The 27,042-nt window shown below is 36.2% G+C and overlaps 2 protein-coding genes across 3 annotated transcripts in view; one reads left to right on the top strand and one right to left on the bottom strand.

The window, feature by feature from the left end:
* Positions 1 to 11,496, top strand: part of adamts7 (a disintegrin-like and metallopeptidase (reprolysin type) with thrombospondin type 1 motif, 7) — a 79,718-nt gene extending 68,222 nt beyond the window's left edge. The window contains exon 24 of the mRNA XM_084108486.1: positions 9,362 to 11,496. Coding sequence (XP_083964612.1) covers positions 9,362 to 9,510 — 149 coding nt within the window. The 3' untranslated portion in view covers positions 9,511 to 11,496. The remainder of the gene's footprint in view (positions 1 to 9,361) is intronic.
* A 1,925-nt stretch (positions 11,497 to 13,421) lies between these two features.
* Positions 13,422 to 26,963, bottom strand: enosf1 (enolase superfamily member 1). 2 transcript variants are annotated; one of them, XM_084108487.1, is made up of 15 exons: positions 26,819 to 26,963; positions 26,612 to 26,714; positions 24,682 to 24,797; positions 24,521 to 24,607; positions 24,399 to 24,425; positions 23,183 to 23,255; positions 23,061 to 23,099; positions 20,862 to 20,944; positions 20,661 to 20,783; positions 18,882 to 19,016; positions 18,769 to 18,810; positions 17,593 to 17,722; positions 17,398 to 17,497; positions 16,083 to 16,164; positions 13,422 to 14,534 (listed from the first exon to the last, which is right to left on the bottom strand). In XM_084108487.1, the coding sequence occupies exons 1-15, from the start codon at positions 26,900 to 26,902 to the stop codon at positions 14,442 to 14,444; spliced, it is 1,317 nt and encodes a 438-aa protein (XP_083964613.1). In that variant the 5' UTR covers positions 26,903 to 26,963; the 3' UTR covers positions 13,422 to 14,441. The 2 variants fall into 2 exon arrangements, with proteins under 2 accessions (XP_083964613.1, XP_083964614.1); XM_084108488.1 differs by lacking the exons at positions 26,612 to 26,714; positions 26,819 to 26,963 and adding an exon at positions 26,414 to 26,466 and having other exon boundaries at positions 24,682 to 24,820.
* Between the last annotated feature and the right edge of the window lie 79 nt (positions 26,964 to 27,042).

Genomic DNA, 27,042 nt, shown 5'->3' with positions numbered 1-27,042 from the left:
CTGCAAAGTTTCAAAGATCAAAGCACACGATAAATGGAGTTATTGTCTCCCAAAAGAAAGAAGTGATTCTGATCTGCCTGTAGGTTTGTAACAAATGTGCATAATGCCAGCTTATGGTCTTTATTGGCTGCCTGCAAAGACATTTACTTTGTCCCATCCTCAAACACTGTATTATAGCTGAGACTGGAAGAGTTTGGATCGTGTTGTCGACATGATGATGTTTTCTGCACTGCGAAAGCAAATCCACTTTGCATACACTTTCAAAGGACAAACCTTTACACTCAGTATGCTCTGATAAATACGGTGTGTGTTATTGTGAACTGCAGTTACATGGTAGCATGAATACTAATGACATTTGTAGGTTTAGAAATTGCCTTGCATTTATCAGCAATCATACTGAGAGAGAGACACTTTTATCCCCTGAGTTTCCTATTCAAAGTTCTATTAAATGCTGCACCTCTAGTTTGGTTTGGCTTGATTATTGCTAGTTGCTGAGGACTTGGACAGAATACCTGTGCCATTTACAGACCCCTGAATCCTCCTTCATTGCTGCTCTTTTGTCATGGTTCATTGGGGATAGAAGAAAGCTGTGTTCACAGTCCAACACGCCAGACAATGATTATTCTGATATATAAAGAGAACGACACACAGGCCGTTTACATGAACAAGAGTTGTAGTCTCAGACAAATAAGACAAAAGCTAAAAGATTGTAGCTTATAGCTTAAAGAATCTTAGCTAAAAGATCTTTTTTTCATTCTATGATCTTAGCATTGAATCGAGATGAAATGGCATTCACAACCCGATGCTGAGGTTTTAGCCGAATTTACAGGAATAATATATTATTTAAATATTGTCCTTAATTTGAGGTTCACAGATAGCAGTTATCACCAAATTGGAAAATTAAAAGCATGAACATGCTCACTTCCTTAACCTTTACTACATATTCCAGTCACTTCTTTCTTCTTCAAGTAATGCAGCTCACCTGTCTCACAGCCTTTAATTATCATCGTCATTACTTTGAAATGTACCGCTAGGCCTGTCATGTTCTAGTGCTGAGAAAATTGCTTTGGCTCAGTGTGCTAATTAAAATGTGATTCGTGATGAGCTGTTTGGTGGTACCTATGCTTAATTCCTTACCTATTGAAAGAAATGATCCAGGAAATCCACCCACGTTTGATTAGTTTTGGGAAAAGCAATGTTTGCTCATAATTATTTCACCCGATAGCAGGTCAGTATAGGACTTCATGATTATTTCAAAAATAATTATGCCACCATGTTGTGCGCAAAACTTTTCTAGATGAAACACCTCAGCTTTCCCCTGACTTGATGTATTATTTATGTTAATCCATACAGACTTTTCAGGCCTCAAGATGTTCTATGTCAGATCTTGAATTTTACCTTTCATAGTGTGGAGAATTTCATAATTTGTTTCTTTGCAAAAACCTTTTGTAAAATGTGTTTTTTAGTCGTCTTCAGGTGCAAACTTTATTACTTGGGTAACGTCTACATTAATCCGGATCCATTTGAAAATGGCGTTTTCATTTAAAAACACTCTCCGTCCACACCAGTGTTTTCAGCCGTTTTCCAACGTTTCAGTGTGGATGAAAAACTTTTGGTAAACGCCTGAAAACGCTAAATTCACCTTATCACCAAATTGGTGATAAGCCAATCTTAGCCAATCAAAGAATTGGTGGCGCATGTGAAAAACCCTCACAAAATCTCACTGAGATGATACAGATGGAAAAATAAATAATAAAGTTATCGTGCAATTCTTCTGACAGGACAATTTTGTTTAGCAAAATATCTCACCATTCACTGATGCGTCCAGGTCGCACTCACTCACATGTTTGGTCTAAAACGAAACTGCTCTCATGTTTTGCCACAGGACAGCAAATGTGAGTAAATATTGTCATCTTTGCAGGACTGTGATATGAAGAGTGTGCAAAGTAACATATTTTAGCAACAGTGTGATAATATGTACAACAGCGTACAGCGGTTGAATGCGTTTTCCACTACCTCTCGAAGTGACTGAAAGTGGACAAACTCAAAATGTTGATGTAAACAAGGCTTAAGTGTTGGTTGGTTGGTTGGTTGGGGGAATGGATGGACGGATGGCTGATTGGTTGGGATGATGGTTGGGATGATGGTTGGTTTGATGGTTGGTTGGTTGGTTGGTTGGTTGGTTGGTTGGTTGGGGGAATGGATGGACGGATGGCTGATTGGTTGGGATGATGGTTGGTTTGATGGTTGGTTGGTTGGTTGGTTGGATGGTTCTCCAAGTTTCAAGACTGTCCCATTGGTCACCCTACCACACACAGTCTCTTCATGCTGTCATACTGCACACAAAAAGTGGCAAAAAGTGGCTTAAATTTGCAATGTGAGACTACCTTAATTTCCATTTTGTACCCATTATTTAATGATTTAGTTGGTTCATACTTAACTCTAGATCCAGACTCCCAGCCCTGGAATACTCCATTTCAACACTCTCTAATGAATAGGAACTCCTTTCTTTGTTTCAGTTTGTTTGTTGATGTTGGATAGTAAATTAATCAGCTTCTTGACCAACTACCAAAAACCTGGTTGTTGGCTCAAATTGTCATAGTGTCAGCTGGAGGATCTAACAGCCTTTTGTATTACTGAGGGGTTTTTGATTCACTGATTTTCCATCCTGGGTGCCTTCTGTGGACTTCCCCACTCTAGATTTGTAAACAATGGCGTCCCAAAGGGCTATTAATAGTATTGTTTTTTCCTTTGCCTCAGATAATAACCTCTTTTGGCAAGACACGCTGCAGATGAGATCACCTCACTGACAGTGTTTTGGATGTTGAGAGAGGTCTTGCATAAGCGTTTGGATTGAATTCTTTTGGACGCTGTCCAAATGGATTTTCATGGCATTTCAACTGAAGTCAGCTGTTACTTTCTTACACCGTTTAATGAAGGCTATGATATAACAAGTTAACCCTGTGGTACAGTACATCTTTAAACCATTGTATTAACAAACCATATTCAATGCAGTCTGCTAAGTGAATTAATGTCTTGCTCAGAGGTCTGAAGATTTGAAAATCTGAAAAAGTTTTTAGATATGTTTCCCCAGATTTTTCTCCCACAACCCCAATTAACAAAATGATGTTCTAAGAATATTTAGCTAACGTTCCCATTAAGATCTAAGAATGTTATTTTCGAATGTTCCCTGAAAGGTCAAAACATCCAGTTTTTTAAATGTTTTGAAAAAAAATTTCTTGGTTGTATGAACATTAAGGGAACATTCCATTTTACAATTTTGCAAGCATTATGGAAATGTTTTAGAATGTTCAGTGAACATTCAAAAGTAACAAGTATAACTTTTAAACATTTTGTAGCGTTACTGGATTTTTGTTCATAACTTTGAGAGAACCAAAAGCCGTTTCAGCGGCAGATGTAAATTTGTTGTAAATTATTAATGGAAGATTGAAAAGTCACACATATTTTCCTGACTCTACATAATAATATGAAACTTGCATTAAAGAAGTATATGAACCAAATTCTGATGTCATGTTAAAGGTTTGGGAAAATCCCTGATTGGAAAACTCTGATTTACAGTAGTTTCCATGAGAACTGCCTACTGTCTGCTCATTTGGTTTGAGTACTGAATGAGTGACTAAAAATAAACTCAAACTACATTTCCTGTATCACTCCGACTCCTCAGCATTGTTTAAAGCGGCTCCTACAGGATGTTGGGGAGGTGGGGGGAGTTCAGACCGGATTAATGAGCCCTCTCCCAGCCGAAGGCCACAGTGTGTCACGGGATTCAGTCTGCTTCTGGATACAGGAAGCGCGCGCGCGTGTGTGTGTGTGTGTGTGTGTGTGTGTGTGTGTGTGTGTGTGTTGGAATGTGCAAGTCTTTCATTATCTCACACAATGTGCTCTTCAATGATTGAGTTGTAATTAGAGGTTAATGTTCATTCATGAACATGAATACTTAACAATACTGAGTAATAAAATAATAATTGAAAGCCATGATTAAAATATTGTATAATTGAATATTTCGGATAATATGATTGAATGGGACAATTAATCTCTCATTTAAGCAGAGACGGTATTAGCAGTCAAGCAAGCGAGCAAATTTTAATTGTAAAGCACTTTTGCATCAATGCAGTTCAAAGTGCTTTACAGGCAAAAAGAAACAATAGATAGTAGACCCAGGAAAATACAAGAATAAGAATAAGGTTTATAAGGATTAACAAGGCATAAAATAACTAAAAATGAAGAAAAACATATAATATATATATATATATATATATATATATATATAAAGTTATAAAATATTAGTCTGGAAGGCCAGACTAAAGAAATATGTTTTTCATTTAGACTTAAAACTATTAATATTTTCAGCACGTCTTACTTCCTCTGAAAGGTTATTCCAGAGGCGAGGAGCATTTCATTTAATGCATTTAAAAGAAAAGAATCTGAGGATCTGAGAGTCATTACAGGTTCATATACTTTAAGTATTTTTGAAAGATAGTCAGGAGAAAATCCATGCAATGCCTTATAAACTAATAAAAGGTTTTTAAAATCAACACAAAAACTAACCAGTGTAATGACTTTAGTACAGGTGTAATGTGCTCTCTCTTCTTGGTCTTTGTCAATACTCGAGCAGCAGAGTTTTGTATTAATTGTAGTTGATTCATTTTAGTCTTTGGTAGACCAGAAAGGAAGGCATTACAATAGTCGAGCCTGCTAGTTATAAATGCATGCATTCATTTTTCTGTATTGCTCAGAGAGAGAAATGGTCTTATTTTGGCAATGTTCTTTAGATGATAAAATGCTATTTTGGTAATATTATGTATTTGAGCTTTAAATTTTTAATTTTGAGGTATAAGAGGGAGAAGATTAATACTTTATTAGCAAGGACTCATTAAATTATAATTAAAAAAAATAACTAAAAAAAATAAATCAATATATATAATGTTATATAACATGATGAAATAATTATTTCCACTAAAATATTGGATGTACGCCCAAATGAAACCGCATTAAGATCCATCATAAAATTAAGTGTAATTAGGCCCTAATTCATCCCATTTTTCTAATAAAACATTACAGTGTTCCTTTTTCAGTTAATGGTCAGTCCATTAATTCACTGCTTTTAGTAGCTGCTCATTGATTTGTTCTCAATATGGTAAGTGTGAATCATGAATAACCTGTGACTGAATGAACTCTGAATGACACAGTCATAGATGAGCAGACTATGCACCATGTGAAGTGTCGGCTTTAACTTTCTATGAGCTGACAGAACATGACAGCTTTCACAGGCTGGAAATGAGGTGTTTGTGAGCAGAGACAAAGCAAAAGCTAGGAAGCTTTGCAGGTATATGTTAGAAGCTAAGCTTTACAATAAACTATTTATGAACTTTTTTTTGTGAGAAGCAAAATATGCACTGAATTACATACTGAAGACAACAAATTATGCATGCTTGTTATAAATGTTCTGAAAATTGTATCGTACTTTGTCTACTGTTTAATCAGCATTATGGACAAATAAAACACTGTCCTAAAACACTGTTCACTGTCATCGAGTTTGAAATGTTGACTACAAACATGGACGTTTTTCAGATTTTCCTCTGCGATGTTCTACCCGTATTTACGATTTTTCTTAAGTCTTTAGCCACTGCCTTCAATGTGAAATTGAATTCTTGCACCTGGCTGGGAACAATACAAGTCAACACCATCATGACTAAAAGTTTGCTAAAAAGTATTTCCTACTAAAGTAAGGCGATGTTTGGTAAGCGTATCCAGAACAGACTGGTGGGCGTGGCCTTGGACGGCAACATGCCCAGTGCATTATGCATTTTTTAGCCTTTCTACTACATATGCAGCCAAGTTATAATGAAAGCCCATTTTTCCAGCATTGAAGTACACCTTTAAGTAGAGATCGTAAAAATGAATACGAATTAGCCACCAATAGTTAGGAATTGCCATGAGATTGCGTTGAATGATACTAATGAAATGGGAGTCCACAATAATGCTGTCCCCCAGATCCGGCCCACATTTGGTACGTGGACCGACACTATGTTGCTAAATGTCAATAAAACATTGATGACCCAGAGGGTTTCAATCCCCTGTTATAAGTTGAAACTGAAGTTCCGTTAGTTTTTGTTTTTTTCCCCTATTGTGACGTATACACAAGTGAAACGGATGTACAATAGATCAACGGTGGATGCAATTTTACATACACTTCACACCACTCGGAGTCACCCTGGACAATAAAAACTGCTACATGAGGCTATTTTTTGTGGATTGAAGCTCTGCGTTTAATACTGTCATCCCAACCAAGCTGATCTACAAGCTGCTAGATCTGGGACTAAGTGCCACATTGTGCAATTAGATCTTGGATTTTCTTACCAACAGACACCAGCGTGTGTGGATTGGCAATTACACCTCTTCCCCACTGACCCTCAACACTGGCACTCCACAGGGAAGTGTTTCGAGCCCTGTGCTGTATTCCTTGTTCACACATGATTGTGTGGCCGTTCCAGTGGATCTCGTGAGTGACCGGTTGCCCCGCCCTCGTCATCAGAGAATACATGAATTTAAAAAAATGCACAGTGCTCCGATAAATCATTTATAATAAACACTGCAATATTCCATAAAAAATATGAATTGTCCATTTTGATTTCATGGTGATTTTAATATCAAAACATTTTTGTTATTCTGAAAAAAATAAAGGTTGTCTATGTTTTTAGTGTTGTCTACTGTATAATTGTAAATAAAACAAAGATCATTGTGAACATTTCACAAGAAAATACAATTTTTACCTCAGAATTTCAAATTAAAATCAGTGTTGCAACACATTGTTATGCCATTACTTCGTAATTAATTGTAAATACTAGCAACTTCTGAGTGAAAATTTTATGTATTTCTACACCAATGTTTTATTGGCCTTTCGTGTATGCAACAAACTATTTTATTGTATATGTGCATACGTCCTTGCTTTCATTCAATATGCCACCAAACTCCAGTGCTATCATGCTTTTGCATGGTTAAAAAGTGCGACATATGCATATTCCCATGTCATTTTTTAATTAAAATTACAACCAACCAACCAACCATCGTGTGCATATAGGCACAGGCTTTCAGTGTGTGTTTTGTGAGAAGTCAATGTTTTATACATGAGGCTCATGGACACTTCAAGATTTTTGAACGAGTAGAAAAGTGATTGGGACACCGGTCACAGAACGTCACTTCTCCCAGTGCAGTGTGGGAAGGCGAGGGTGCAGTGTGTGACCCCACTGATGTCTACACACTGTGATCTTGCAGCGCAAGGAGATGCTGTCGTGCTGAGACGTCAAGGACTCCTTCTGTTGGTGGAATCAGCCGGTGGAAATGCACAGAAAATCCATTTAGTATGCCTGTCTGCAACTCTTCTGTAAATTTGCATTGTAAACCCTTCTTTGTTTTTAGTCCCTCCTCTAAGCGTTTTTTGTTCTCATCACTATTTCAAACAAGGCTGAATACGAGGCATTTAAAGTATGCTTATAATCAGCCTTTCACAGGCACATGATGTCTTCTAACTGGTATTTAGAAAGAAAATATTTCTTGTCTTGCAAAATGCACTGAAAAACATGCCCAACAAAGGTAAAAAAAATGTCCACCAGAGATTTTTTTATGGGAATATATGGCATTTTGTGATGTGAAGGCTCTAAGTGGCATCTTGTTTGGCTTCATACTATCAGAAGGTATTATACTGCTGGTGTCTGGTGACGTTTGTAGTAGATTCATCATCTGCTTTACATTCACCTGGCACTGGGAGTCCTTTGACAAACTTGTCTATGCTTAGTGCAGAACCATGCATCATTAATTAATATTTTTACACGGTTTTACTCAATTCTGATTCTTTAAACTGTTATTCCACAACAACAACCGCTTCAACTGATAACAGGCCGCACAAGCACGTACTGAAAGTCACCTTGTGGCAATAAAATATGCCAAATTAATATTTTGTGTTTAATTATTTTCTCATGTGGCAAGTTGCTGCATAATAAGCAGGATAATTTTGCAGTGGGGTCTTGTATCGCCCTGAAGAGGTTTGTTTTGCATAACAATCTGCTGACTGTACTCTATCCCTTAGTCCCTCAGTGTGGGACCCAATGTGATAGAACAACAGGAGTGAATTTATAGCCTACTGTGTAAAATGTTCGTCTGTGTGGTAGATTTATTTGACCATCCCCCACCTTTGTATTACATAGGCATTTTAGAACAAATTTCTTGGGTACAATACTAGTACAATTTTGTTTGAAAATGCATCTTTTTGTCTCCGTTTTGGTCTTCTGTTCTGAGACGGCGTTTTTAGCAACGAAAACGGAAAACGCTCTCCAATGTCTTTGCGAAAACGGAGGTATTTAAAAACGATGACATAAGTTTAGTTTAGTCATGTGACGCATATTGTACCAATAGATATTCATGTTTATGGCGGTATTGTGCCTGTTATGTGCTATTCACTTTCACACTGTTGCTAAAATATATTACTTTGCACACTCATAGTTCTGCAAAGATGACAGAAAATTCACTCGCATTTGCTGTCCTGTGGCAAAACATGAACAGTTGCATTTAGACCAAACATGGCGAGTGAGTGCGACCTGGACGCATCAGACAGATATATTGCTAAATAAAATTATCCTGTCAGAAGAATTGCGTGATAACTTGATTATGTTTGTTCTGTCTGTATCATCTCAGTGAGCTTTTATGAGGCTTTTACGCGTGTGCTGTAATGTGAATTTAGGACGGAGAGTGTTTTGAAATGAAAAGTAATTTTTCTCGTTTTCAAATCTATCGGGATTAACGTAGACGTCGCCTAAGAAAGTCACTTAACAGAGTGTGTTTTACAGCCTGATGTCAGGAGTGATATTACGAATTCTCTCGTTTAAAAAAAAAAAAAAAAAAAAATTTAGTGGTGCTTTAAAGGGCCCAGAAACAAAAATGCTGGTCAAAAGATAATGCACATTCAAAATTCTATTTGTTGTAGTTTCCATTCACCACTATAGAAGTTTACCCAACCAATACGACTTCGGCTTCTGATAAGCCTATTAATGTAAAAAAAACAAAAAAAAGGGGTCCATTTCTGAAATTATCCTTAATTATGATTTGCTGTGCAGCCATTATACTTTTATGTAATGAAATACTTGATTTTCTTCCAGGTATTCCCAGCATCAGAGATGAGCGTGATTGTTTTCTCGCTCCTCTCGAGGTGTTGGTGTTGCTGTAATGTGTTGCCTGGCTTGAGGGCAAATCCCCTGATGTGTGAACGCACTAGTGCATGTGTGCGGCGCAGGTGGCAAAGCGCTCTCGCTGTCTCACATGTTCGTTCTCTGTCTGTGTCTTTCAGGTCAGTTGTGTTTACGAGACCATTTGACATTCCGCTTCTGCCAGACCCTCCGATGGCTCGGCCGATGTCAGGTGCCTTCGGTCCGGGTAAAGTGTTGCAAGACCTGCGGGCTCCCGTCACGGGGTGGCGAACGCACTGCAAGCCGCTGACATACAAAGGGATTGCAGAATGACCGTTGTAACACAAGATTATGACACAAATACTCAAAGCAGTTACCCAGACAGCAACATACTCTCGGCCCAGCTCCGGCCCACATCTGGTATACGTGGATTCCACACGGCTCAGATGTGGGTCGGATCTGGGCCGCCACTTTGTTGCTGTCTGGCTATATGGCCCAATCCATTGTTGGACAGACTTTCGTCTGGTCTGGTCATCCCAGACAGCAACATTGTGTCGGCCCAGATCCGGCCCTAATCTGGTATACGTGGATTCCACACGTCTCAGATGTGGGCCGGATCTGGGCCGCCACTTTGTTGCTGTCTGGGTATATGGCCAAATCCATTGTTGGACAGACTTAAGTCTGGTCTGGTCATGGCCCAATCCATTGTTGGACAGACTTTCGTCTGGTCTGGTCATATGGCCAGACCAGACGAAAGTCTGTCCAACAATGGATATTGTTGAATCCAATATTGGCCACAGTTTATCAGGGAGCCACTTTGTCCTCTTTAACAGAATAAGTGGTGCTTATTTCCATCCATCATCTCAAATAAGTGGTAGTAAAGCAGGTAGAGTGGATTTTGCCATCTCACAATAGTGACTACAGTAATTAAGCTTCCTTGCTGAGGACATTTTTAATTTTCTTTACTAGTTGGCAATTGATGGAACAAATATATTCATAATGTGGCCATTTTAATCATATCTTTTAACCCTGCCAAGACTGCATTTCAGTTCCCAGACAGCAACATAGTGTCGGCCCAGATCCGGCCCACATCTGGTACACATGGATTCCACACGGCCCAGATGTGGGCCGGATCTGGGCCGACACTATGTTGCTATCTGGGTTATTTGGTCATTTTATTCCTATTTTGTGCTGTTTATCATACTTTTTCCCCATTGAAACACATATAACCAGCATGCTAGCGAGCAATTCCGTGTAATTGCAAGTTGAGCTTGCCAATGTTTCTATTTATTGCAGCTGATTGCAAATCAAATATAAAACCAGTAAGGAAGTCCCTGGTGCTAAAGGTAGCGAGCGTTAAGCTCATCACTCAGTCTAGTGTTGGCTGGTACTTGAAATCTAAAGACAATATTTATAGTATCTTAATTTTATGTCTGTATTACTTACCCTTTTAGATGAATAAACATATACACAAAATAATAATTACAAGTGCATACATTAGAGCTGCACGATTAATTGTTAAACGATCACAATCTCAATTCAAACACTCACGCATAGATATGAAACAGCTTCTTTTAACCACATTATCATAATACCTGTCTTAGAATTATTTAAATTATCACAGAAGTATTGTATAGAAGTGTATGGTTCGGATATAAACACTGATGTCTATAGTAGCGAACAAAACTGCACTGTTAAACATTGTCAATCATTCATTCAAGAGATTTGTTCAGAAATGCTGATTCATCCAGTAAATGAAAGAAGTGTAGTTTTATGAGGGAGTCGTTGAATCAATCACTCAACTCAATTTTTAAAAAAATACTTAATTCAAGTTGATTTAATATTCATATTCTTAAATAGACTGCGGCAATTCACAGTTTGTCAGAACCTCTGGAAAGGACATGTTAAAGGGTTAGTTCACCCAAAAATTAAAATAATTTTTGTGCGTAAAAACAAAACAAAAATAACGACTTTATTCAACTATTGATTTTCTTCTGTGTTTCTCTGAGTGAGTTCACGTAGTGTAACAGCGCAGCGCTTCTGGGTTGTACGTCAGAACGGAGGCTCACTATTGGCCGACGCTGGTCATGTGTGTGATGCTGGCCAATAGTGAGCCTCCGTTCTGACGAAACACAGAAGAAAATGAATAGTGGAATAAAGTCGTTATTTTTGTTTGTTTTTTGCGCACAAATAGTATTCTCGTCGCTTGATGAACTTAAGGTTGAGCCACTGTAGTCACTTGGACTATTTTAAACAATGTCTTTACTAACTTTCTGGGCCGGCAAGTTTCAATAACAGAGAAGCCTATGGAGGAGTGAGACAGCTCTCAGATTTAATCAAAAATATCTTAATTTGTGATCTGAAGATGAACGAAAGTCTTACGGGTTTGGAACAACATGAGGGAGAGTAATTACTGACAGAACTTTCATTTTTGGGTGAACTAACCCTTTAAATTGTGGGAGAATCGTGATCTCTGTTTAAACAAAAATAATCATAATTCTCAATGTATCCAGAATTGTGCAGGTATACGCCATAGAATAGCTTCATTTCTGCTTTCTTAAATTATAATGATTTATTTTTAATGCAGTCATTTTCCTTACAGTATTGTATGCTTACCGAGTTACCGTCATCAGTTTAAAACAAAACTGTCAATATTTTTTGTCAGGTACATATAATATTACATGAAGTAAATGTTTAGTAGGCCTTGTTTTTATTAACACATGACCACTAACTGTGCATTCAGTCTTAAGGTGTAGTTTCAGTGAAGTTTAGCTGCAGAACAGTGGAAAGTGTGATCGCACCTCAAGTTGCATGTTATATAAACTGTGCTGCATATTGCTGTGAGATTTCAGGATGCTTTTAATATTTCACTTACATGTCGATTAGTGTCCTCAGATGTATATGACTCCGGTGTGCTAGCCTAGCCTAATTATACATGTCACGTCTCTTCAGACAGGTTATAATCTAACTAGACCAAAACTAAATCAGAAGTTTTTGCTTTATCACCTTTCAGGTATCATTTGGATTTATGTAATAAATAAATACAAGAAAGCAGGTGCACTCCGGTTACACATTTGCATGTAAAATCTCTGTACCTTACGTTCATCACTCGTTGATCCAGGGACCATGGGATGTAGCTCCAGTCTAAATGATTTGTTCTTGTTGTTTTGCTGGAACGATTCAGACGACTACATCACTATCAACTGATCAACATCAAAACGACAAATGCAACGTTTGTCAAGTTGCACTGAGAAATTTGAATTGATTTGTAATGATGTTCTATTTTATGAAGTGTTTGTTGAGGCTTGTAATTCTGTCCAGCATAACGTTTTCTGGTATACATATAGGATATTTTTTCTACATAATATTGTCTTTTTTTTTTAAACATTATTTTATTGTGGGGAAAGTGCCATTGTCTAAATAATTGCACTTCTGTAACACCTTTGTTTTTGTTTCTTTGTACTTAATTAAATAGTTTTTGTAAATGAAAGGATGTGACAAACTTTTTTTATTCAGGAATTATTATTTATATATAAAAAAAAGCCTAATTTAAAAGAAAAGTTTGATGTAAATGGAGCACATTATGTCCAAATTGCAGTGAAGATGAAGAAAAAAATCATTCTCATGACTACAAAGCAAATATGCATTGAATTATCAGTCTAAAATGTTAAATTCATATTTAAAAGTCATATTAAGTGTCTGTAACGTGCTGTTGCATTTCATCTAATTTTGGAAGCATTCCTTTAAAGGTCATGTTGGAGAATGGACAGTGTTGTGCTGTGCCACTGATGTGAACTTTTATCATGTCTACAATGAAATCCTGTACTTGAGCACTGAATATATTATATGATTTATGACAGTGATTCTCATTACCATTGGTGTAACTGCACCTGAATAATTGATAATGAACCTAAACAATAATGTGTCTCCAACTGACGGCTGGAAACACAGCAGAAACTCATTTAGTGTCAATGCTGTGTTTACTTTCATAAGCTCAGGGCTTTAATATTATCAGGTCAACTAAAACCTCTTCGACCTGCTGGATTTGATGGATGTCTGTAAGTATACTTATTATAAATCCTGCTTGTGATTCCGTTCTCTCATTTTCAAAGTCGTTCATGAAACATAGAGGTCAGTGTGAGGACAAAGCTTTGATTCTTCATCATTAAAAGCCTGTTAAGAGTTCATGCATCTTGCATCTAATGCCTTTAGTCTTCAATAGAAACATTGAGCTCCAGATGACTTTAATGGAAAGAGAAACAGCGCCTCCTGATGGCAAATAATAGTCCGTGCTGTAAATACTCATGAAAATCAATCACTTGCTCATGAAATTTTAATGGAGAAAGTATGTAAAAAATGTTCCACATGAGGTAAAAGTATATGATTTAAAAGGAAATATGAGCAATGTAAGCATAAAACATTGTGAACAATATTAAATCAAAGTATGCATTGCATGTGTGAATTGATTTTCATTTGGATCAACATACAAAACTCTCAAATATTATCTTTATATTGTAATATTATACTTATATTGTAATCATTACGAGTTTAGGGTTAAACAGGGAATCTACAAGCAGCTCTGTGGAGTCAGTGGGAAGTTCTTTGTACTTTATCATTAGAAAACAAATTATTTCAAGTATCCAAATTACATATTATTATAGAAATTTTCATCAAAAAATGTACTCTAAAATTTCAATATACTATCAGACTATTTCTATACTTATTTGCAGTGTTACCAGATGCGAAACCCAAGTTTCTCTTAGCATGAACGTTTATTATTGGCTGGCTGTGAGTCTAACCCACGAAAAACATATTTATATATTAATAAATGCATAAAAATAGCAACGTTTAACCGCAAAAACCCGTTCTGTGTTAATGTACCATTACACGTACACTTTCATTTGATTGGTCACAATCACCGCTCTCCCAGGAACCCCATTGTTAGTCACTTCCCAAGACGAGACTAGTAAACAGACAAGTTTCAACATACACTCGTTCAGTTTCCAACATTGCGGAATGCAACATAAGCAAATAACCTTTAAGAACATTAAAACAGGATATATAAGAGTAAAAAAAACTCCATATTCCTTAAAATTATCAGTTTTAAGAATACATTTCATTCCCCTTCATAATTTGCCAATCAAGACAATCTAGCAGGGCTTCAAGTTTGTTTATGAATGATATTATTGTGATATTTTCCCCAGCAGTCAGTACAGTATCATGTACAGTATGTGTTGATGTTTATTGCTTCTCAATATCTCTCCAAACCTCCCCGTCAGGATACTGATGCTTTTGCACGGATTCTTCCAGCATTTCACAAGAGAATCCAGGATCCTGAAGATGTAGAAACACTTATTTATTATGCTATTGCTACAAAATGTCCATATTCCACACTTTTCATTTTATACATGTTTGTCCAAATGGAGCTAATTATTTTATTTATTAGGTTACACTTTATTTTAAGGTCGCCTTGTTAGAGTGTAATCATACATTTAAGTAGCGAGTAATACTAATTAACAACATGTACTTACTATAAAGTTGAGGTTAAGATTAGGGTTTGGTTGAGGGTTAGTTGCGTGTAATAATGCATAATTTACTGTTATTACTATGGTAAGTACATGTAACAAGGACACTAAAAAGTCTTACCATTTATTATTGTTTTTGCATTGTGATTTTAGTGACAATTAAGCATGAATATTTTCATTTAAAATTATTATATGATGAAGATTATCTTTTATTACATTTAACTTATTATTATGTGCAGTTATACAGTAGTCATTATACAGTAGTAATAATTTGTAGAATTAATTGGAGTTATCAGTTTGTGAGTTCATAATGTATAAAAGTAATAGCATAGGCCTATTACATTACACAAAAATGTATCATGTTATCATCCTGAGCTCATAATTTTATTACATTATGAGTATTTTTACATTATTAATATTAATCACATTTGACTTATCTCATTTTATTCTGCTTTGCTGACTTATATTTCTATAACTGCATGGCTAAAGTAGTTCCAAGCAGGCACATTTCCATATCAATTCACGAAATTATTTCAGCAATTTTTAAAGGGGTGGTATAATTACCTTTTATACGAGATGTAAAATAAGTCTCTGATGTCCTCAGAGTGTTTATGTGAAATTTTAGTTAAAAATACCCCAAAGATCATTTTTTATAGCATGTTAAAATTGTCCTTTTTTGAGGGTGAGCAAAAACGCGTTGTTTTATGTGTGTCCCTTTAAATGCAAATGAGCTGCTGCTCCCGGCACAGGGGGCGGAGCTTCAAGAGCTCATTCTTAGCAGAGCCATATAGAGCCCTTTGTTGCGAGGCGGGGTTTATGTACATTTTAGGGTTAGTGATGTCACTAACCCGGGAGAAAGGCCGTTTGTTGTAGTCCTTAAAAAGCGATTTCTTTAAAAGCAAATATCTCCCTTTGCTTTGAACTTTGAGCGTTGTAACTTTGCAGATGTTGTTTATGCTCAAACAGCAACATTACACACTAACTAAAGTTAGAAAAGTCAAATCATAATCAACCACCCCTTTAAAGAGCCTTCACAGCAAAAAGAACCAAAAACCACAAAGACACTGATCAATATAACTAGTTCTACACACAGGAGTGTTTTAGGGAGAAAACGTGTGGTAACTGTGGCATAGTAAAAGTGGAATAACTGATTCCAGACTGAGATTGGGTATCGAGAACCAGTTTCATTTTAGAGCACCGGCATTCAATAAGACGCGCATTTTGCTTATCGGTTCCTCTGTGTGTATTTAATGTGATTTTAAAGGATTCAAGCGCAAGAAGACGTGGAAGAGAAAGTCCCTATAACCAACTGTTCACAGTGCAATAGCATGAGATATCCCTTGATCCCTTAACTTACCACTGGTGGTATGTAGTGGGCATTTCTGATGATGGTGGGGCTTTTGAAGTGTTCATGCAGATGATCCACATACTCACACATCCTGTAATACATACAGAGCAAAAACTCAACTGAATGACCTTCTTTATGCTCAAACAGTTCATGCTTAAGATTACTCAAAAAATGCAGTAGTTTTTCACTTCTGACTTCTCTGGTCGATTCATTGGCCTTTCACAGATGGTCCACTAAACAAAATGAGCTGTTTGCCCTTATTTTTAATATATTAACATGATTTCGACCAACATTACACAGATTTCTTATGTTCTATCTTTTTTTATGTTCTATATTTATTTTGAAGTCTGGGATGTTGCAGTGAGGGGGTGTTATGATATAAACGCTTAGTGAAGTGACTAGTTGTCCAGCAACAATCAAGTTGAAGATGAGTGATTTACACTAGTTTATCTAGACTAGACTCTAGATCTATATCTATATCTATATCTATATCTATATATATATATATATATATAAAATCAGATTGAGATGAGGTGAAATCAAAGCCAGCCTAATCACATGTGGCTTCCTTAAGGCTGATTGGTCGACTAGTTTAGTCAGTCACAACCCACCAACTAGTCAGTTTTGAAAAGTTTCGCCCCTGTCTATTACACACACTTATTACCAGCAATAGGACTTGGAATACAGTTTTCTAGACTACTTTTATGGTGCCTTTTTGAGCTCAACATACCCATTGATTTTTGTTTTAAAGACAGCAAATCTTAGCAAATAAGCAAAATATCTCTGTTTATATTCTACAATAAAAGAAAATGGTAACACTTTACAATAATATCTCATTTGTTACATTAGTTTAATGCATGAACTAACATGATCTAACAGTGAGCAGTACAATTGTATGCAACATTTATTAATCTTTGTTAATTTTAGTTAATAAAAATACAGTTGTTCATTGTTCATGTTAGTTCACAGTGCATTAACTAATGTCAACAAATACAACTTTTGATTTTAAAAATGTATTAGAAAATGCTGAAATTAACTAAGATTAATAAATGCTTTATGTCATTAATCATTAATTGTCAGTTAATGTTCACTAATGTAGTTAACTAATGTTAACAACTGAAACCTTATTGTTAAGTGTTCCCAAAAAAAAAGAGAAAACAAGAATAGTGGTACAAAATAATAATATTATGATGAAGATGATGATGATGAGGGTGTGTAAATGACAACATCAGTTTTGGGTGAACCATTTCTTTCAGTAAGCATCAAGGCTTCAAAGCATTAGACTTAAAAAAGAGGAATACACACATTTTTTCAAGACACATACCTATTACTTAAACTAGCAGACACTGAAATGTAGTCAAACAGAATGAGGTGTTGAACAAGCTCACACAGTCCCACACCCCCGGCATGAGGACACACGGGAACTGCAAAGAAGAACAAGACATACCAAATCTAGATCAGTTGACAATCATTCCAACATTTCATAGACATTTGTGGATAATATTTACATTGGATTTACCATTAAACTTAGCAGCCATGAGTATGATGGCCAGGTTTTCATTGACACTGCCCACCCTACAGCTGTCAATCTGAACAAACTGTAGAGCTGAGGCCTGAAGAAACTGCTTGAACATCACTCGGTTATGGCACTGCGAACAAGCACACACACATGTATAGATACAGTCCAGTATGGAATCAAAATGAACTTAAAGAGATAGTTGACTTTATTCTATGGAACACAAAAGGAGATACTTTAAAATAACCTGATAATGGATGTCATTGAGGACCAATGTTGTTTCCAACATTCTTAAAAGTATCTTTTTTGTGTTCCGCAGAATAAATGGTATATAGTTTCGGAACAACATGAGGTTGATTAAATGATGAAATATCCCTTTAAAATGGCATTGACAGATAACAAAGAACAGATTTCAATAACAGTTCAAGCTATTGAACATTCAACTTTTACGCATCAAAAAGTTCATAAAGAGATTGTAAAACTAATCCATATGAATTGAGCAGTTTAGTTCAAATTCACCTCAAGCAGAGCTTCAATTCATGTTTGCTGATCAATGTTTATATGTGAATAAAAGCCTAAATTCAATCTGTTTATCATATAAAGCGATCAAGTCTCTCTAAAAACTTTTGGACTAAACCGCTCAATTCATATGATTCGTTTTATGATCTCTTAATGAACTTTTTCATTAGCGTCAAAGTGGTAGTTGCGTAGACTGTCAATGGAGGGACAGAAAGCTCTCAGATTTCTTTAAAAACACCTTCATTTTTTGTTCAGAAGATAAACAAAAGACAGAATTAATGACAGAATTTTCATTTTTGGGTGAACTATCCCTTTAAGACGATAACTATAATGCTAACGATAAAGATATAGTTCTAAAAATCATTCTAAATATAAAAGAATAGCAGAGACACACCACAACAATAAAGATAATTGGCAAAGAGAAACGATATTGTTAGAATCACTTTCAGAACAATTTTTTTTCCAGCTGATGAACGATACAAACATTAACAGCCAATCAGAATCCAACCTCACATATTTAAAGCGGCAGACGACAAAACTGCACTACCCTTAGAATAAACAAAATGATATTGTCGGCTGTTGTGGACGCTAATATAGTTATCATTATAGTTATCATTCTTAGTGTGAACAGGCTTTTATACCCAATAAAAACACTCTCACCTGCTCTCCAGAGGCCACTCCAATACCAAAGGGTGCAAGTGCCTGAAAACAAGACAAAAAACCTCAAAACCTGACGAACAGGGTCTAATAATGAACACAGTGAACCAGTTTACCTTCGAGATGGAAGCATGACCTAGAATATCATCTGGAGACGTGGGCTCCTCAATCCACAGAGGGTGAAACTCTGCCAGCTTGGTTACCCAATTCACCGCTTCGTTAACATCCCATCGCTGGTTGGCATCAATCATCTGACAGAAAAGAGGACATTAAACTCCCCTGCCAAATGCAGCCGTCCGGTCTGGACCAACTTAACATTCAACTTTAAGGGATAGTTCACCCAAAAATGAGAATTAACCCATGATTTACTCACCATCAAGCCATCCTAGGTGTATATGAGTTTCTTCTTTCAGACGAATACAATCTGAGTTATATTATAAAATGTCATGGCTTTTCCAAGGTTTATAATGGCAGTGAATGGCCGTTTCTGTTTTGAAGTCCATAAAAGTGCATCTATCCATCATAAAAGTGCATCTATCAATGATAAAAGTGCATCTATCCATCATAAAAGTCCATCATAAAAGTGCATCTGTCCATCATAAAAGTGCATCTATCCATCATAAAAGTGCATCTGTCCATCATAAAAGTCCATCATAAAAGTGCATCTGTCCATCATAAAAGTGCATCTATCCATCATAAAAGTGCATCTATCCATCATAAAAGTGAATCTCTTCATCATAAACTAACTCCACACGGCTCTGGCGGGTTAATAAAGGCCTTCCGAATCGAAATGATGCGTTTGTTAAGGAAAAAATATTCATATTTAACACGTTACAAAGTAAAATTCTAGTTTCTAGCCAAACAAACATACGCATATGCTTGTGACGTCAGAAGTAGCGTAAATATCAGCAGTGCGTCGCATTACTCGCAGAAATTGCGCTTTACACTTAAGTCGGATCCGTATGTTCGTTTGGCCGGAAGCTAGTTATTTTACTTTATAAAGTTTTAAATATGGATATTTTTCTTACACAAATGCATCGCTTCGCTTCAGAAGGCCTTTATTAACCCGCCAGAGCCGTGTGGAGTTAGTTTATGATGAATTGATGCACTTTTATGATGGATAGATGCACTTTTATGATGGATAGATGCTCTTTTATGATGGAGAGATGCACTTTTATGTTGAATTGATGCACTTTTATGATGGATAGATGCACTTTTATGATGGATAGATGCACTTTTATGATGAATACATGTGCTTTTATGATGGAGAGATGCACTTTTATGTTGAATTGATGCACTTTTATGATGGATAGATGCACTTTTATGATGGATAGATGCTCTTTTATGATGGAGAGATGCACTTTTATGATGGATAGATGCTCTTTTATGATGGAGAGATGCACTTTTATGATGAACAGATGCACTTTTATGATGAATACATGTGCTTTTATGATGAATACATGTGCTTTTATGATGGAGAGATGCACTTTTATGATGAACAGATGCACTTTTATGATGAATACATGTGCTTTTATGATGGATAGATGCACTTTTATGATGAACAGATGCACTTTTATGATGAATACATGTGCTTTTATGATGGAGAGATGCACTTTTATGATGGATAGATGGACTTTTATGGACTTCAAAACAGAAACAGCCATTCACTGCTATTATAAAGCTTGGAAAAGCCAGTACATTTTTTTTTAATATAACTCCGATTGTATTCGTCTGAAAGAAGAAAGTCATATACTATACACCTAGGATGACTTGAGGGTGAGTAAATCATGGGCTAATTTTCATTTTTAGGTGAACTATCCCTTTAAGCTAAATCTGATCCGGTTGTAATATCTATCTACTGTTTTGCAATGTATACACGTTTGACTGAGAATCACCAGGGTGTTGTCTGGTCCAATCAACTTTCGGATAAGGCTGCATCTACGGATGTCATCCTGCAAATCGGCCCCAACCTTCACTTTAAATTTAGTCCATCCCTGGGCAAGAGCTTCAGAGCAGAGCTATTCAAAGCAAATGATATTTGTTAAGGTCAGAATATGATTATAACGTACACCGAAACAGCCACAGAACAGGCATACCTGGGTAAGTTGCTGGTCAGTGTAGCCCAGCCAGGCACATGAAGTGGTGTAAGCAGGATAACCTTCCCTTAACATCTGCTCCTCTGGAGGGGTTTAAAGTCACCATGAAATCAAGATGGACAGTTCTTATTGTTTATGGACATAATTTGTCCGTGCACATAATTTTATTTTAATTCCTGTGCCTCTTAGGGGCTGTTTACACGACACCGTTTTCAACTAAAAACGTAAAACTTTTTATGCGTTTTGGGTGTTCGTTTATACGACAACGGCGTTTTTGGTTCCTGAAAACACAAACTTTTGAAAACAGGTTTCAAAGTGCAAGTTTTTGAAAACGGTCTCCGTGAAAACAACAAAAACGCAAATCTCTAAAGACAATGACGTCATGCACATGCGCATTACGTGTTCAATCTATACATACAACCGGCACATCCGGGAACTTAACTGTCAATTTCGTAACCGCCCCTTTTTAGGGGAAAACAAACCAGACTTCCCATAGACTTCAATACAAAATAGCGGCACAAAACAACGTCCGTGCACAGCCGGCAGACGTGTATTACTTCAGAAATCACTTAGATGAAATATGTCGAGTAATTATATGTCCACCCTGCTTTCCATAGAGCGTGAACGATACATTTATAAACTTAATTTGGGCAACTTAAAACCATGACCCTACCAGCGTCAAATTGGTCTAACAACCCCACCCAGTGGCCAGAAGTGTCTTACCCGGACATTTACTCGTACCTCATCGAGTCACCAGGTAGCCAGTGAATGATTTTACTTCGGTTTTAAGAAGTAAACATCTTTAAATGTATAATATTATGTCTTTATATTTAGAGTAGCTACTGAGTGCACTTTTCTGTCCAGCTATACAACTAGCCTGATTTAGCTTTCGATAGCATCATCCGTAATTCATGATATTTCCATAACAGCAAAATATTGATGATGATGGCAGGCAGAGATGGGCATAAATACATGGAAATGTATTTAAAATAAAATAAAAATACAAAATACTGTGTGGAAGAATTTAATTAAATACAAATACATAATAGGGGTAGCCTACTGTGTGAAAAAAATGTTTAAATACAAATTACATGTTTGTAAGGGTTAGTACACGTCCTCAATCCGATACTATAATGGCGCTCGCCGGTTTGTTTTCCCCTAAAAGTGGGCGTGAACCTTTTCAGAGACGTTCTATGACGCTACGCCGGTTGTATGTATAGTGTTTCATCGCCATCTACTGGCCTGGCAGAAGAATACAGCATTTTTAGGCGTTTTCGCGGATCCGTGTGAATGGGGATCGTTTTGACAAAGTCTGTACGTGGAAAACTCAAAGGAAAAAAATCTCCGTTTTAAGCATTGCTGTCGTGTAAACGTACCCTTAATCTTGAATCAGAATACCTTTAAGTCATTAGTGCCCATCACAAAGAACATTGCTGAATTATCAAAAGTATGGCAGAATGAACTCTATTTTTTTTACACTCTCACTGTTGTTAGACAGTATTTGTGTTTTGTTGTTGTTTTTCTAATAAAATAAATAAATAAATAAATAAATAAATAAAAAATGGTCCTAAGAATACATCTTAATTCTTAACATACACAACCTTTCAAAAGTTTGTGGTTGGAACGATTTTTTATGTTTTTGAAAGAAGTCTCTTCTGCTCACCAAGGCTGCATTTATTTGATCAAAAATACAGTAAAAACAATAATATTGTGAAATATTATTACAATGTAAAATAGCTAAACAGCTAAAACATATACTATGTGAATAGTGTCACATAGTATAGCAGTGTTCAGTGTCACATGATCCTTCAGAAATCATTCTGATATGATGATCTGATGCTCAAGAAACATTCATGATTATCATCAATGATGAAAACAGCTGCTTATATTTGCTTAATGGTTTTTTCAGGATTATTTGATGAATAGAAAGTGCAAAAGAACAGCATTTACTATTTATTTTTTATTTTAACAAAGTAAAACTCTTTATAGCCACCTTTGATCAATTGAATGCATCCTTGCTGAATAAAAACCAAAAATTTCTTCCGACAAAAACAAAACTCTTACTGACCCCAAACTTTTGAAGATTTGGTAGAGCATGTATATGTGCTTCTCTGATCAAATGGCACTTTATGAAAAATTATAATATGATAAATAAATAAATATGTTCAACAGTTCATAGCCTTTATGAACTGATTTCACCTCTAGTTTTCTTTCCCGTTTTGGCTTTTACCAAAATATCTAAAAGAAAGAGAAAAGGAGTATTATTATGGAGTATAAGAATTAATTCACTATATGAAGAATATCTGATTAAACGACCTCACCTAAAGCTTGCTGCTCTGTCAGCGCATCAGTGATGTATCTGAAATCAATACAGCTGATCAACTTCACAGGATCCTAGGCAGAGGATTCATAAACATACACATTCAGCAAACATAATGCTGACTGTTCAACACGTTTACAAAGCACATCAACAAAAGGGTTTTTTCACGGTGACCTATTTTAAAGTCAGCATAAAAATCAAAATCGGCCCTATTTATTTTTTCTAATGCATATTACTGGTCTTGTTGTGAACAGTTCATCCATATACACTACCGGTCAAGAATTTTAGATCGGTAAGATTTTTAATGTTTTTAAAAGAAATCTCTTCTGCTCACCAAAGCTGCATTTATTTGATTAAAAATACAAACAAAAACAGTAATATTGTGAAATATTATTACAATTTAAATCAGCTGTTTTCTATGTGAATATATAGTCAAGTGTAATTTATTCCTGTGATCAAAGCTGAATTTTCAGCATCATTACTCCAGTCTTCAGTGTCACATGATCCTTCAGAAATCATTCTAATATGATGATTTGATGCTCAAACATTTATGATTATTATCAATGTTGAAAACAGTTATTTACATTTTTATTTCATGATGCTATGATGAATAGAAAGTTCAGAAGAACAGCATTTATCTGAAATCTAAAGCTTTTGTAACATTAAACACTACCGTTCAAAAGTTTGGGGTCAGTAAGAATTTTTATTTTATTTTTGGGGGAAAGAAATAAAATAAATCAATACTTTTATTCATCAAGGATGAGTTAAACTGATTAAAAGTTACAGTAAAGACATTTATAATGTTAGAAAATATTCTATTTTAAATAAATGCTGTTCTTTTGAACTTTCTATTCATCAAAGAATTTTGAAAAAAAAAATTGTACACTGTTTTCAACATTGAAAATAATAATGAATGTTTCTTGAGCATCAAATCATCATCATTATACTGATTTCTGAAGGATCATGTGACACTGAAGACTGAAGTAATGATGCTGAAATTCAGCTTTGATCACAGGAATAAATTACATTTTAAAATATATTAAAATAGAAATCAGGTCTTGCCTTACATTTTGCTCAATAACCGGATTAACTCGGAAACGTGTAACAATATGGAAATACAGTTAGTCACAATTTATTTAATGCCTACTTTTAAGTAATATTCCTTTGTTTTGCATCTTAATTGCCATCCTTTAAGCAGCTAAAAATCGAGCACTCACCATGTCAGCAAGCAGCTTCCACAGGGGCTGCAAAACATATTAATTCTGACCATTAATGATATTCTGTATTCATGAATTTTTACGACATCTGTTCAAATTGACAGCATGTAAAATGATCTCACCTTTCCCTCCACTCGTGCCCATAAGTCCCAGACGGCGTTCAGAATGGCTGCCGTCGCCAGCTGAATTACTCCTTTTTCTGGTCCAATCTATCAGTGAGATCATCTGTTGATTCAGCTGAACATGAAGAAGTCTTGATCGGACGGAAACCCCTGGTACTCACCCATCTCATCTGACCATCACTGCTCAGGAGTCTGTAGAAGCCTCTGAAGTCACCGGTTATCTCCTCCAAAGTCTTTCCCAACACCAAAGTAGATAAGGCTTTAACTGCACATACGACTAGACAAACACAGACACACACACTGATCTAGATAAGTATAAGTATAACCTAGTCCAAAACAATGATGACCAGTATGATTTTTTTATGGCCGATAGCATGGACAAATATAATGCAGACGTTGTTATTATTATTATTATTATTATTATTATTAGAGCACTAATATTAGCATACTTGGTAAAAGTGAGCATAGCAGGTCTATCATTCAAGATATTCACAGAAATATGACCTTTGGTAAAATAATTGTAAGACAAAAAATATTCTTTACATGAACCTATTTTTTTGTTATCTGAAATGTGTGCCATAATTGTTGGCACTTCTTTATTTAACTCTTTGTGCAACCTTTCTTTGTCAAGATATCATATCTAACGGTACTCTTTCATGACAACGATGTACTAAAAATGCTGTATTCTGCTGCCACGCCAGTAGATGGCGATGCGATTTCGTAAAGAAATAAACTGAACAGATAATACGCATGAAGTCCGTTCACCGTTTTCACAAATTTGCGTTTTTGTAGTTTACATGGAGGCGATAACAGTATCTTTTTCAGAAGCTTTTTAAAACCTGTTTTTAAACATTTGCATTTTTAGGTCCCCCAAAAAGAAGTTTTTAGCTTTAGTTTAGATCTTAACTAAAAACGGAAAACTTATTATTAATACGTTTTGGCCGTTCATTTTGGGGGCTGAAAGTGCAAACTTTTTAAAACAGTATCGTTACTGTCTCCTTGTAAACTACAAAAACATGAATTGTGAAAACGATGACATCAAGCGCAATTTCGCGTGTGTTTTATGCATAGGCGTAATTGACGGGTGGGACATGTCCCCACCACTTTTTGCTAAGGTCGATATTGTCCCCACCACTTTTGAAACATCTCGCGGCACGAATGTACCAATACAAATAAACAAAACATCTCCAGTTAACTACCAGAGCATTAATTTCATTCGTTTGTCAAATAAGAGGCGATCTAGCGCTGAAATGTGTTGTTTTTGAAATCAAGTGATCAAAGTGCTCGTTGCCGCTGCGATCAGTGGCGCGGATACTGTGTTTGTTTGTGGCTCGCGCACAGTCTTCACTCGGACGCGCACTTCAATCCCTTGTGGAGAGACTCTCTATTCATTCCGGTTAAATTACAAAACAAAATGCACACAAACGTGTCCATGCCTGATATACAACCACTGAAAAACATAATCGAGAAAAAAAATATATATAGAGAGTGCGATTAGAACCGAGAACCTCTGACACGCTGGGCGAAAATTCTGCCCCTGGACCATTTAATTACACACTAAAAATAGTCGGATCAACATATAATAGGCCTCATTAAACGACTAATTAAACCCAATCACTGTACTATTTAAATCGATTGCTGGACATCGTAATGTAATGTTATTGTACATACATCTGTTTTATGATTTAGCATTGAGGCGAGACTATAATTCATTCTCTGGCCAGTGAACCATTTTTGTGTTGATTTTGAGGTGAACTTTGGATTATTGTCCAACCACTGTCAAGTTAAAGCTTTCTAGCAGAGGCAGTCATGTGTTTAATACATGTTGAATGAAAAATCAAGAAGATAAACAGCAAAGACATTATTTTTACAGCTGGTTTCGCTCATATTTACCAGGAGTCCTGAATTAGGATATCAATATTCACGTTCATTCCATTCCATTATGAAGGAGTTTTACTTGATGACACTTTTCACCAGAAGGTGTCAGGCTCGTTTCGTTACTGAAATAATAGACATTCACCTCGCACGCCATGGTCATATGATATCACATACAGTATTTGTATAATTGCTGAATAATTTTGTGAAGCTCACCGATTTCCGTCCCTCTTCCCACAGTAAAAGTCAAGCCATAACCCTTCAGTTCAGTGTCCGTCTCCAGAACAACATACGCCACAGAGTAATCTGGATCAGTGTGCTGCGAATCAATCGCATTCATTACCAACTCTAATGCATTCATTGTTGTTGTTGGTGCAACACATGTAATGACTGATATAATAAACACCAGAGAAGTGAACGAACCATTGCATCCGATCCATGTTGTTCTAGTGACGTCGGGAATCTCACGTCGCGCACTCTCACATTTATTATTTTGTTTCCAGACATTTTGTTACAGTTGTAAACTTACTATGTGGCTGCTGTGCTGAGAGCAACACTTCTAACACTCCGCCCCAAGAACGCTCTGATTGGCTGGCTTTTTGACAATATTTTCAGACCGTAGAAATCTGATTGGCTGTTTTGGAACG

The sequence above is a fragment of the Abramis brama genome (genome assembly GCF_963993115.1).
Source record: "Abramis brama genome assembly, chromosome: 3".
In the NCBI taxonomy this organism is placed as follows: domain Eukaryota; kingdom Metazoa; phylum Chordata; class Actinopteri; order Cypriniformes; family Leuciscidae; genus Abramis; species Abramis brama.
The sequence above is the reverse complement of the archived record's forward strand: the minus strand, read 5'-3'. Positions and strand labels throughout refer to the sequence as shown.